Below are 14,236 nucleotides of genomic sequence, written 5' to 3' on the forward strand. Positions count from 1 at the left end.
GAGATGGGACCCCCTGATCAGAGTGATAAGGTCTTCGGCCATTTTAAGCATTTGTTTCTTAGGCATGGAGGCCTGTCCTGGTGAATGCTGAATTTGTTTCTTAGTTTTTAAAGGAGCTTTAGACTTAGCAGAAGCTTTAATGGTTAATTGAGTAGGTCTGAAAACACCCTCTGAAGCTACAGGTTGTTCAGCTACTTCAGATCCCTCTGAGGGGTTAGGCTCGGTAGGCTGTAAAAGCAGTGCGTCCGAAGGCCCAGCCATCTCCACGTGGGAGTCGGAGGTGGCCTGTGGTTCTAAAGAAGCGGTCGTCAGGGGCTGCAAAGGCGCCTCGCTGAAAACCGGAGAACCGGCAACAGGCCTAGAAGAAGCTTCGTCAGTTTTGGGCCTCGGATGACTGTCCTTATCTTTGCGCTTTTTGTGTATTCCGGTCGTCGGTAGTTCCGACGGCATCATGTAATTGAATTTTCTGCCAAAATAATGTCGGGCAAAATCAAACCGACGTTTAATAGTGCGCTTGTTAAACCTAGCACAAAACAGACAACCTGTGACGTTGTGGTCTGGGCCTAGGCATGGGATACAATAAAAATGGAAATCCTTGAGGTATTTGCTTCCCACAAGAAATACAGTTATTAACTTTTACTGACATCAGTCTGAGGCAAGAAAAAGTTTCCCCAAAGGGGTACTTAGCTTTGTAGAAGACTTTGGTTCTGGAATTGGAATGAAAATCTCAGGAGTCGGCCGACCGGCACTTGCGAACTGCTTTTGCTTCGGGCACCGCGCGGCAAGAAAGACTGAAGAAAATGGTGTCGGCTGCATCTTATATACCCCTGTCGCACTGACGTCAGGGAAGAAGCGACAGCAACCGACGCCGGACCAAGACTTTGGAACTCAGGCCGACTGAGGGACCGCCTTACGGCAGGATAACCCAAGTGTAATGACTGCAGCATTGTAACACGATGAACATCCTTGGCTTTACTATTGTGCCATTAAGAATTTCTGTTAAGGATAATGGTCAAGGTGGGTGATGAGAGTAGTTAGCATAGAATGCCACAGTTATTTTTATCAAGCAGGAGCTATCAGGATCAAACCAGCTCTTCTGTTTGCAGCAGTTTTTGAATCAAAGAAAAAAGGACAAAAAGTAGCAGATTAAAACATGTGAAGGAAAGGCATCCATCGTCCAACACTACACCCTGAGAACAGAACATGTTATACAGCTTTAATCTTCTACACTAATTACTGTGATATGTGACAAATAAATATCCTTCTGGAATGCCACACAACTATATAATCTCTTGAAAACATAACCAGGGATCCAGAATACAATCATGAGCCACTGTTCCTGCTCAAGCCAATTGCCAACTGATTTTGTAAACCTTGAACATGGTTTGCTGCAAGATACAGACTGTACCAATAGAACAGTGTCCTTTCTGGTAGCAGAAAAACTGGAAATGTAGTTCCTCCTCATTTGTGTACCCACATCATTGTTGAATTAGCGGTTTAATTGGTAGAAGTCCTCGTGGAAACCTGTACTGAAAAGATATTAAAGTCCTGTGAACTGTTGCCAGCTCTTTCAAAGAAATGTGAAAGATCATTATTGTTGAGACCAGTATTTACAAGCTGATAAAAAAAGTTTATCTAGATATAATCCTAGCAGTCTGTTGTCAAACACTGGCTTTGTCATGGGGAAAGAAATGCACTTAATGGATAACTTAATTGGTCTACCACAGAATTTTGTTCTTTAGGTAATGATGAATAGCAACTACCCTCTCCAGTGAAACAGTGGCTTAATCCCATAGAGTTTTAAGGTGCCACTGAATTTTCTCATATGAAGGTCTGCACAAGGTGGGCAGGAGGACAACAGACCAAAGATCTCGAACTGTCATGCTTTGATCTACTGCTGCTCATTAAACCTGTAAGAATTATCTGAACCTCATTTAACTGTCCTGCTTTAGAACTGAATCCATGACTGCCCCTACAAAAGTTGTTAATGTTGTGGGGGTCAGAGAAGTGTTTTTGTAAATTACTGCTATCCCCACAGAATGAAAGGATAAAAAGTACAGTTGTGTACACTTACCATAAATGTAGATGTTCGAGTGTATTCACTGTTGCAGTCATTACATTTGGGTAATCTGTTGGCAGGTTGCCCTCAGTCGGCCTGATTAGCAAAGTCTTGAGTCCTGCGTCGGCTGCTGTGCCTTCTTCCATGATGTCAGGGGTATAAAACATGCAGCCAACGCCATTACATCAGTTTTTCTTGCCCCAGATTACAAAAAAAAAAAAAAAAACAAATTAAAAACTTAAAATCCAAAAAACAATCGTGGCAGCCGTGCTTGATAGCTACAATCCTTTATTATGAATCAGAATCAGAATGAATCAGCTGATATCTTGCATTATTATATTATATAGTCAGTCTTGAGGTATTTATATATATTTATTTTAGGTTTTTGAGTATATACTACGATAGAAAAGTAGGCTTTTAAAAATGTTTTTTTATTATGAACCTATGAACCATTAATATTTTTTATTAACATTATAAAGTTTTAATAGAATTGGAAGCATATTCCTTTAAATAAGTAATGCAAGATATCAGCTGATTCATCTGATTTACTACTTAAATGGTATTAATTTAATTGTATTGTATCTGAAGAAGTTCAAGGATTATAACTGAATGAAAGACGCTTCATAATAAAGGATTGTAGCTATCAAGCATGGCTGCCACGATTGTTTTTTGGATTTCTTGCCCCAGATGTCAGGTGCCCCCCAAATGGGGAGCCAAATATTTAAGTAATTTAAAAAACACAAAAATATACCTCCAAACAAAAGCAAATACACCAAGAAGGCTTTTAAGCATAGTAAAGGAAAGTAGAGGTATAGTAAGAAAAAAGCAGGGGGTTGGAGGGAGGGTAACCAACACTGCAACAGTGAATACACTCGAACATCTACATTTATGGTAAAGTGTACACAACTTTACTATGTTCTTCGTGTTTCACTGTTGCAGTCATTACATTTGGGTAGAGTCCCAAAGCTATGGTTGGGAGGGTGGATTTATACAGCATTAGGAGCAGCTATAAGGCTCTGCAGGACAGCAGTGGCAAAGCCAGCTCTGGATTTAGAGAAGAAAGGTAAATGATAATGTTTGGTGAACGTATGAACTGAGCTCCAGGTAGCAGCTTCTAGAATGTCTCTGGCAGGGACACCTCTGAGAAAAGCTGTAGAAGTAGATGCAGCCCTGGTGGAATGAGATCTGATCCCCTGGGGGATAGTTTTACCATGGTGCATATAGCAGAAATGAATACAATGGCTTACCCATTTGGAAATAGTCTGCTTTGAAATAGCCTTTCCCTCTGCCCCTGCAGCAAATGCCACCGGTAGTTGTTCATATTTTCTTAGAGATTTTGCCCTGTTTAAGTAAAATCTAAGTTGTCTGTGTACATCCAATGAATGCATAATCCGCTCCCCCTTGTTCTGTGGATTGGGAAAGAAAGTTGGCAAATGAATGGTCTGATTAAGAGCCACACTGGATACCACCTTAGACATGATGGATGGACTGGTCCTGAGAGACACCCTGTCCGCATGAAAAATAATGAAAGGCTCCACTGCCATAAGAGCCTGTAATTCAGAAATCCTTCTAGCTGAAGTGACTGCTAAAAGGAAAGCTGTTTTCCAGGAGAGAAATTTTAAGTCTGCAGTAGCAGCTGGCTCGAAAGGAGGGAGAGTGAGTTTTTCCAATACAAAATTGATGTCCCAGGGGTTGGAGCTCTCCTGGGTGGTCTTAAGTTTTTGGCTTCTCTGAGATACTGCTTTAGCAGAGGATGAGAGAAGAGGGGAGGTTCTGTGTTGTAATGAGCTGAAATGGCTGAGGCATGGATTTTTATGGAAGAAAAGGACAGGCCCTTGTGAAGCATCTCAGTTAAGTATTGTAAAATCTGAGGAATATTGGGCACTGCTGTGCTTATTCCTTGTGATTGATTCCAGGCACAGAATCTTTTCCATTTGTCAGCATAGGATTTTCTATTACTAGGCCTTCTCGCCTCCAAAATGACATCCATCACAGGTTTGCTGAGGGATGCGAAGGGTGAATTTAGGTTATTAGCCAGGCTGCAAGATTCAAAGTTTGGAACAGAGTGTGCAGAACTTGGTTGTTCTGCTGAGGCAGTAAGTAAGGTGTCTGAGGCAGGTGCCACAGTGGAAGGTGTGGCACACTGCGCAGGAGTGGGTACCAGTGTTGGCGAGGCCAGTCTGGAGCAATCAGAATCATTTTTGGTTTGTCCTGTTTGACTTTTAGTAGAACTTTGGAGAGCAGAGGCAGAGGAGGAAAAGCACAGACTGATAGGTTTTTTCCAGCTGAATGATAGAGCATCCACTTTCCAGGCTTTTTTGTGATGAGTTCTTGTGCAGAATTTGTCCAACTGACAGTTCTGGGGTGAGGCAAAAAGATCTATGTCTGGACTCCCCCATTTGCGTGTCAACATATTGAAAATCCGTGGTTCCAGTTTCCATTCGTGTGGGTCCATGCGATTTCTGCTTAGTTCGTCTGCCAGAGTATTCAGTTTTCCTGGCAGGAATTGAGCTTGTAGTTGTATTTGGTAGGTCAAGGCAGTGTTCCACAATGCCATGCTTAGTCTGCAAAGGGGGTAGGAGTGTGTACCCCCTGCTTGTTTATGTATCACATAACTGTGGTGTTGTCTGTCTTTATCATTAATTGTCCTGGATGAAGGTAGTCCTTGAAGGTTGTCAGTACATTCTTTACAGCTAGCATCTCTTTCTGACAGATATGAAGGTGCATTTGATTTGGGCTCCATTTGCCCTGAATGCACTTCCCTGCCAGACGAGCCCCCCAAGCATAGTCTGATGCGTCTGTAGTTAGGGTTTGGGCAGCAGGGGGTGGAGTGAATGGCAGTCCCTTGTTTTGGTGGCAGGCCTCTGCCCACCATAGGAACTCTAGTTGCAGGCAAGGTATGATAGGAATCACCGTTTCCAGGCTGTGACAATGTTGACTCCATAAACTTTTTAAGTACCACTAAAGTTTCCTCATATGCAGTCTTGCATATGGAATTAGAAGAATGCAAGAGGCCATGAACCCCAAGGCTTGCAGAATTTGTCTTACAGATAGCACAGTTTTTGTGGCCACCTGTTTGAAGTAAGTTACTAAATGAATTTGCTTTTCTGGTGTAAGGTAAGCCATCTGGGCAGTTGTATGCAAGCTTGCACCCAGGAATTTAATTTTTTGAGAGGGTACCAGTTGTGATTTCTTTTCGTTTATGGTGTACCCTAGACAAGTTAGGACCCTTTTTTACAAACGCCAGATGTTTTAGAAGAATGTCCTTGTTTTCTGCCTGAATTAGACAACCGTCCAGGTATGGATATATTTGAATATTTCTTTGCCTGCAAAATGCAATTACTGGAGCTGGGCACTTTGTGAAGACCCTGGGCGCAGTAGATAAGCCATAGAGCAGTGCAGAGAACTGGTAATGCAAGTAGCCTGCTTTGAAGCGGAGGTATCTTCTGCAAGATTCCCTGATTGGAATATGCAGGTAAGCCTCTTAAGTCTAGAGTTACCAACCAGGCATCTTTGCCTAGCATAGAAAGAAACTGTTGAAGAGTCAGCATCTTGAATTTTGGAATGTCCAGAAATGTGTTTAGAGTAGATACGTCCAAAACTGGACGCTATGATTTGTCTTTTCTGGGTACCAGGAAAAGTCTTGAATAGAAACCTTGCCCCCTTTCCTTTTCTGGTACTGGCCCCCATGTTCATGAGGGACAGTACTTGTTTCTGGGCCTCTGCCCACTAATTTGGGGGCAGGTCTGGCCATCCGTTTGGGATTGGCAATGTGTGGAAATGAAATCTGTATCCCTGGGATACTATATTTAAAATCCATTTGTCCTGGGTTATAAGTTGCCAGTTTCTTGCATGAAGTGCCAGTTTTCCCCCTAAGGGGCAGCTAAAAGGTAAGTGCTTGGTAGGTGTAGAGGGAAGTCATTGAGACTGTTTACCACAGGGAGGTGCCTTGGTGTTTCCAGATTTGGAGGAGGAGGCACCCCATTGTTTTGTTCTAAAAGTCCCTTGTGACTGAAACCTGGAGCCTTTGGAATGTCTGGGTTTGACTTGAGTGGCTCTCGAAGGAACTGGGAAGGACCAGTTCTTAGTAGGCCAGTGCCTACTAAATCTTGGAGGTTGCACTTGTAAGAAATCTTTCACAGTTTGCATAGATTTAGCTTCATCTTCCATCTTTTTTAAAACTTCTTCAGCCTTATTACCAAAGAGACGGTCCTGTTGTAAAGGAACATCCAACAATTTTGCTTTAACATGATCAGGCAGAGTTTGCTCTTTGAGCCAAGCATGCCTTCTTAGCACAGACCCAGTTACAGCAGCCCTGCACAAGGCCTCCAAAGAATCAAAACCACATTGCAAAGTATGTTTTCCAACTTGTTCAGCCGAATGCAATAAATCCTGTAAATCTTTATTTTCCACACAGTCAGAAAGTAACATCATTTTCTGTTTAAGCAGTCCCATGATATGCTGTTGATATTTAAGCATATGAAATTGACAGTTTAAAGCCCTGATTGCCAAGGTTGCAGAAGTGTAAATCTTCTTACCCCCATCTATCCTGCGCCCTGGAATCTCTATCAGAAGGGGTAGGATTTTTTAGCAGTAGAGGCCTTAATGCCCTTGGGACCCTGAGAAATGGTTTCCGGATCTGCAATAGGATTTTTGAAAAGGAGTTTGTGGGAGTCTGGAACCCTGTAGTATCAGTCTGGCTTACAAGGAGCCAGAGGCAGAGAATCAGGAGCCATACTAGATTCTGAAAAAACATCATCAACAATGTCTAGAACAGGAGGTATAGCCAAAGTCCTATGCTGAGTAAGAAGAAGAAAATCCCTAAGACTCTTTTTAGATTCAGAGAAATCCTGACTTTCCCAGTGGAAATGTTCCCTTAAGGTATGTAAAGTTTCCCCAAAAGAAAAATCCTCAGGGGGAGAAGCAGAAGGAATGGAATGTTCTGCATCAGAGTCCTCATAAGTAGGTATAGACAAATCCTGTTCATTAGAAGAGTCAGAAGAAATAGAATCCTGTTCAGAAGATTTATAATCAATGTCTTGCCTAGGCCTCTTAGGAGGGGGTTGGCTACCCCTGATCAGAGTAATTAAATCTTCAGCCATTTTGATCATTTGTTTTTAGTCATAGGGGCCTGCACATGTAGCCCAGGAGTCGGTTTTTTAGACAGATTTAGATTTTGGCCTTAGTTTTGAAGATGGCGTCGGTCTAATATACAAATCTGTAGGCCTGAAAACACCCTCAGACGCCGGTGGCTGCACAGCAGCTCTGGACCTATCTAAGGTAGAGACATTCGCGGGTTCCACAATTGAAGCATCTCGCGGAATACCGGACTCTGAATGGGTCTCAGTAGAGGCCTGCGAATCAGAAGTAGTGGGTATCAGGGGCTGCGAAAGCACCTCACTGAGTATCAGCGAACTGGCGACTGGCTTAGGAGAAGTATAGTCAGTTTTGGTCCCCGACGGCCTGTCTCTTTCTTTGCGTTTTTTAGGTATTCCGGTAGTCGGATTGCTAACCGGCGACATTTCTGGATAATTAAATCATGAGCCAAAATATTTAGAAGCAAAAATATACAGACGTTTAACAGTGTGTTGATTACATTTAGCACAAAACTGACAGCAAGGTACGTTGTAGTCAGGGCCTAAGCAAGGAATACAGTACAAATGAAAATCCTTATGAAGTATTTGCTTCCCACAAGAAATGCAATTATTAACTTTTACTGACATCAGTAAGGAGCAAGAAAAAGTTTCCCCAATGGGGTGCTTAGCTTTTAGTTGAAGACTTCGGTTCTGAAACTCGAAAACAAAAATTTCAGGAGTCGGCTGACCGGCACTTGCAAACTGCTTCGGGCACCACGCGGCAAGAAAGACTGATGTAATGGCGTTGGCTGCATGTTTTATTCCCCTGACGACCTGACGTCATGGAAGAAGGGACAGCAACTGACGCAGGACCCAAGACTTTGTTAATCAGGCCGACTGAGGGCAACTTGCCAGCAGATTACCCAAATGTAATGACTGCAACAGTGAAACACGAAGAACATCTGTTTGTGCTATGTGGCGAATGCATAGTTCTTTTGACTTTGCCACTATCAACTCAACAGGCAGAAATGTTAATATTTTGTTACCACAGGTAAGCAAACAGTAGCTGTCCTTCTCTTCACTGTTGCAGTATTCACTCTCTCCCTCCAACCCCCTTTTGTTTTTTCCAGTTTTTGTTCTGGATTCGCTTCTGGCTGAGGGTCTTCCCTTTCTCAACTGCATTTTCTCCTAGACGTGCATGGTCTCCTTTGCCCAACTGCAAAAGGCACCTCCAACAGGGCAGTCCAATGTGTGAGCCCCTGGAATATGCACTCACACCCTCCCCAAGAAAGGGCACACCTATCCTCCTCGGTTTATTATCATATGAAATGCAGTTGGCTGAAATGCGGTAATATTGACTTGGAAAACTGAGTGTACCGACGTGCAAAATGTCGAATCCGCATACTAATATGTGACTTCGACCTTACTCGACATTAGCAGAATGCAGTCTTAAACTGCACCAGAAGTAACGTGAGGATTTTACAGGGGGGCAAGCACAGCCCCCCACACCCCCTGCAAAATATATATTCCAACTCAGAGATCGCACTACAGTGGGGAAAAAGGTACATTTCCCAATCCCCACTGTACTGTGATCTCTAGTTCAATGACCGACCTCATCTTTGTGAATGCACTTAGCATTTGCTGAAATGGAACTCGCACAAGGGAAGGATCAGCAACACGGGTCGGCCAGATGTAATTCGACAACCCGTGTTTGCCAAAACTTCCCTCGGCAGTTTAAATGTAAACCATCCTCCCCTACCTGTGGCCATGTATATATACCAAGCTGTTAATCTAACTAGGGTCACCTAGGCCATAGTCAGGACTGCAATCTCTAATCCACCAGTGCAAGCTCAAAAACACCTTTTGCTATACAGGTCTATGCTTTACAAGCAGATCCAGTTTTTTTTTTTTTTTACTACACTTTAAATGTCCAAGGTTGCCTTTTTAAAACATGTTATGCTCAGTTTTCTCCTAAAACCCAAACCCCTTTAAATAAGCTGTTACACATCTAATTACACAAAAGCAAGTGATCTTTGCTGTTCATTCTAGTATAAAATTATTTGCGTTGCTAAAGCATATTAAAGAATTCTTATGAAAGAGAGGAGTACTTTGAACAAATATAAATCACGGAAAGATGGGCTGAAGCACTAGAACTAAATACAGTGTTGTTAAAAAGGCTGGATAGGAGTACCTTACACAGATATAGTAAGCAAATACTATACTTGCATCGATTTTACTTGCATCGATTTAGAATACCAGTACAGTCTATATAATATACCTGTGAGTTTCCAGAACTGAGGAGCTGCAACATGTGATGCATCAACTGCTGTTGCGAGCTACTGACTCCTGCTGGAGATGTGCCACTGGTAGCAGGTGTGGAGGTAGAGGTAGCTGCAGCTTCAGAGTCTGTTCTTCCTGTTGCAGAGGGGACTACCCCAGGGCCTCCCATAGGAGAAATTCTAAACAATAAAAAGATCACAAACCACCAAATCTGTAAATGTAGCAAACAAACAAGAGAAAAATAAACTCCAGATAAAAAAGTATATTAATGGCTAGCTGGCACCACTCAGTGAAGTCCCTCTTTGGTTTTGTAGAAATCTTACAATTCTCTGATAATTACACATGGTGCACAAAGAACCAACTACTTTTAATATCAGTGTAGACACCATATTTATTATAACTTCAGTTTAAAAAAGTGAGCTGTCTAATGAAAAAGTCACTACTTTTAGCTATCAGGCTATGTGTACTAACAACTACATAAACTACAGCATTAAAGTTATATGACAATGCATAGAACAAAACTGCACAGTACTTGCATCTCTGCATGCTACCTGCAATAATAACAATAAAAATGCTGCCCATGAACAGCAGACAGAAGAATGGTAGTATATCATTCCAAGTTAAGAGAAGCAATACTATAAAGCAGCAAACAAATGTTAAGGACAGGTTGGGGGTTGGTATTATGGTTAAGGTGTTTACCCAAGATACACAATGTACAGGATTTGGTTCCCATCTTTGAAAGGGATTTAGCTAGGCTTAAAATAGCTCATAAAGGCAGCTAACCCAGTACTTACCTATGAACCTATGTAACACAACTGCAATTTAAGAATAATAGTTGTACAGTGGAATGGGTGGCCACGGTGGTGCAGCGGTTAGCATTGCCGCCTCACAGCAAGAGGTTCTCTGGTTCGATCCTCGGCTGGGGTGCCTTCTGTGCGGAATCTGCATGTCCTCCCTGTGGTCACGTGGGTTTCCTCCGGGTGCTCCGGTTTCCTCCCACATCCCAAAGACATGCTGTAGGTGGATTGGACACTCTAAATTGGCCCTAGGTGTGAGTGTGTGCATGTGTGTGCCTTCTGTGGAAGGTTGGGCGCCGGGCTGGCAACTTGACACCGTAAAACTCCACTGCCAATCATGAGTGGACAGGTGATCTGCTGTGGCGACCCCTAACCGGGAAAAAGCCGAAAGAAGTTGTTGTACAGTGGAATGACACAGGAAACATAGTCTAAAAATATCAGTACGCTATGCCATTTTGCTACCTCTCTCTAGTCATGTTTCATGACATCTAAATTACATTACAAGATCACAGTTCACATGTTAAATGTGGTCATCTGTGGAGGGTATTTCTCTTCCCCACAGCCATAAAACCAAGAAGCTAGTATACAGAAAGTACAACTGTGTAAAATCTTACCATAACAGTAGATGTCCTATTCACTGTTGCAGTATTCCTTACCTCTGCAATATCTGCCAAGGACAGCCCAATGTCTGGCCAGTATATCAAAGCCTTTATTACTTAGGGAGCACTGTACATCAGCCATATGCTCCCCGAGTCAGCGCAGGGCATAAATTGACATATGCATGCTCCCAAATCAGAACTGAAATGCCACAGGAGAACGAGGACCCTCCAGTGAAAAGGATGTTGTGTACATCCAAAAAAGGAAGGAATGGATAGAAAAAGAGGAACTCCTCAGCCAGTAGTAAAATATCACCTATGTAAAAGAATAAGAAAAGGGGGCTTGAGGGAAGGAGTGAATATTGCAACAGTGAAAAGGAGGACATCTACTGTTATGGTATAATTTTACAAAACTGCACTATGTCCTTCCACATTCACTGTGGCAGTGTTCCTTACCTCTGGGAGAGTACAAAATATTTAGGGAATACTAGGAGAAGCCATCCAAACACCCATACAGGACAGCCTTGGCAAAACCTGCCTGGCCCTGGAAATGACATCCAATTTGTAATGTTTTGTGAATGTGTGAATTGAAGACCAAGTAGCAGCTTCAAGGATGGAGTCGGTGTCCAAAACTTTGAAGAAAGCTTCCCCCTGAGGAAGCCACTACTCTAGTGGAATGAGCCCTCACGGAAGCAGATAAGTGCTTGCCATGAAAAGAATGGCCTTGAAAATCCAGGAGGAGACTGTTTGCTTATGAATAGACAAACCCAATGTCCTGGTATGAAATGAAAGGCCTTTCTTTTGTATAGATAATATCTGGGCTATGTAAATCCATAGTATGATGAACCTTCTCAGTAGGTTGCAGAGAAGGGAAAAAAGAAGGAAGCTGGACAGACTGATTATGTGACAACTCATTAACCGCCTTGGGCATAAAAGGATTTGTATGGAGAAACATGCTGTCTCTGAAAAAAAAACAGAAACCCTTCTAGCAGAGACTAAAGCAAGTAATAAAACAGTCTTCCAGATGCAATGTTGCAAAGAAGCGGCAGGTTCAAAAGGAGCCAGAGTCAGCTTTTCCAGAACAAAAGTAAGATCCCAAGAAGGGTGAATGGGTTTCTTGGGGGGGGGGGGGTCTAACATGAAGGACGTCTTTAAGAAACTGCTTGACCACAGATCTAGAGGCAAAAGGAGGAGTAAGTGGCAGACAGGCAGAAATTGCTGACAAGTGGGCTTTCACTGAAGAATAAGCCAAGCCAACATGCAGAGGTTTACACAGATAGGAGAGAACAAAATGGCACCCCCAGTGAAAGGGGCACTGGTGATGTGTGAGACAACATACAGAAAATCTGTTCCACTCGTACACATGTAATTTTCTGGTAGTGGGTTTCCTGGCCTCCAGCAAGACCCCAAAAGTATGTCCTCAAAGAACTGGTGTTGGAAAAGAATCAGATCCATGCAGTGAAGTAGTTTGTGATGAGTGCCTCTGGCCAGATGGAATAAGAGGAGGAACTAGTGCTGTCTGGGCTAAAAGTAAATCACCAACAAGATTTTTGGAGAGTCCTCCTCAATTTTGTGAAGGATCCTTGGAAGAAGAGGAAGGGGAGGAAAGGGATACAGGAACATTGCCTTCCAAGAGGAAGACATGGCCTCCACCTTCCAACCCAAAGGACTTGGGACTCTGGCACAGAACTGAGGAAGTTGCCTGTTCAGAAGGGAAGTAAAGATATCTACTTGAGGAATATCCCACCGATGAGCTATGTCCAGAAACACAGCCTGACAACTGGATACTGCACAAGGATATGTGCATCTTTTCATGTCCTGGATTTGCTGAGAAAATCTGCCACAATAAGAGCTCTGACGGTACAAAGACTGCCAGTAGAAAGATTTGCTGGTTGATGGCTATTTCCTGTGCTTGAAGGGCCAACCTGCAAAGAAGGTAAGACCTGGTGCCCCCTCACCCCCATTTGTTGATGTACCATGACTGTGGTGTTGTCTGTATGAAACTTCAAGGGATCTGGAACCTAGAGCGCATGGAAAGCTTGTAAGGCCAAAATGAGAGCCTACGTTCCCTTGCCGTTGATGTGATCCACCTTCTGCTGAGATGATCAAAGACCCTGGCACCTTCAGGGTGCCTAAAATGGCTCCACACCCCACCTCAGAAGTGTCTGTGAAGAGCTCCTAAGACGACTGAGGAGGGTGAAAAGGAACACCCAGATTGAAAGATAGCTGCAGAATCCACCAGTGAAATTTCAGTTTGAGACAAGGGAGTAGAAGAATGAGATAGTCAAGCAGGTGAAGGTGTTGAAGCCACACTGATTCTAAGTACCACTGAAACTTTCTCATATTCAGCCTGTCCTAGGGAAGTATTGGGATAGGTGAGGCCATAAACCCCAATGCTCTGAGAAACCCCCTGACCAGAAGACAGTACAGATGAAGTGACAGAACCTTGAAGGCAGGAAGAGATGCCAGCATAGGAACAGTCTGGAACCCGTGGCCTAGGATAATATGTTCTTGACATGGAGTCAACATCAACTTCAGAAGGCTGATCACGAACCCAGGCTGTGCAACAGAAGCTGGGTAAAATGATCCTGTACCAACCTGGAATGGGATGGATCCTGAAGCAAGAGGTTGCCCAGATAAGGAAATATATGAATGCCCAGAAGGCTGTAAAAAGGCAACTACAGGGGCTAGACATTTGGTGAACACCTCTGGAGCTGTTGAAAGCCCACAGGGCAAAGCAGAGAACCAACAATGAAAGGAAGAAATAGAGAAACACAAATAATTCCTGAATAGAGGATGGATAGGAATGTAGAGGTGAGCATCCTTCAGATCTAAGGAAACCAGAAAAGCTTGGGGAAGCAACAGAGAATACAGAGTCTGAAGGGAGAGCATCCAGAAGGAAAGTACTATGAGAAAAGTGTTTAGAAAGGGAGATCCAGGACAGGTCTCAAAGATCCCTCTTTCCATGGGACCAGAAACATCCTGGAATAAAAATCTAAGCACCTCTCTTTCTCCAGACATACCCCTGGAAAATGAGGAAGCTGTTCTGTAGGGGGCTGAGGAATGCTGTAAAAGGAGAGAAGGGCTTCCAGGTTATAAAGCAGCTCTGCCTGATGGGAGACCCTAGTGTCTGTGGTGATCAGCTGCCAAACCAAAAGAGAAAGACGGAGGGACATGGGAAAGTACAGTTGTGTACACTTACCATAAATGTAGATGTTCGAGTGTATTCACTGTTGCAGTCATCACATTTGGGTTATCTGCCTGTAGGTAGCCCTCAGCCGGCCTGAATACCAGAGTCTTGGGATTTCTGCATCGGATGCTGTCGCTTCTTCCATGACGTCAGGTCATCAGGGGTATAAAACATGCAGCTGACACCATTACATCAGTTTTTCTTGCCCAGGATGTCAGGTGCCCCCAAAATACGAAGCA

General features: G+C 43.3%; 1 protein-coding gene across 1 annotated transcript in view; it reads right to left on the reverse strand.

Moving 5' to 3' along the window:
- The window catches only part of UBQLN4 (ubiquilin 4), a gene marked incomplete in the record, with an annotated part of 792,664 nt that overhangs the window by 151,272 nt on the left and 627,156 nt on the right, over nucleotides 1-14,236 (reverse strand). Inside the window, 1 exon segment of the mRNA XM_044079769.1 lies at nucleotides 9,413-9,593. Coding sequence (XP_043935704.1) covers nucleotides 9,413-9,593 — 181 coding nt within the window.

Source organism: Protopterus annectens, chromosome 8.part0 (assembly GCF_019279795.1).
Source record: "Protopterus annectens isolate FY-2018-M chromosome 8.part0, PAN1.0, whole genome shotgun sequence".
Taxonomy (NCBI): Eukaryota; Metazoa; Chordata; order Ceratodontiformes; family Protopteridae; genus Protopterus; species Protopterus annectens.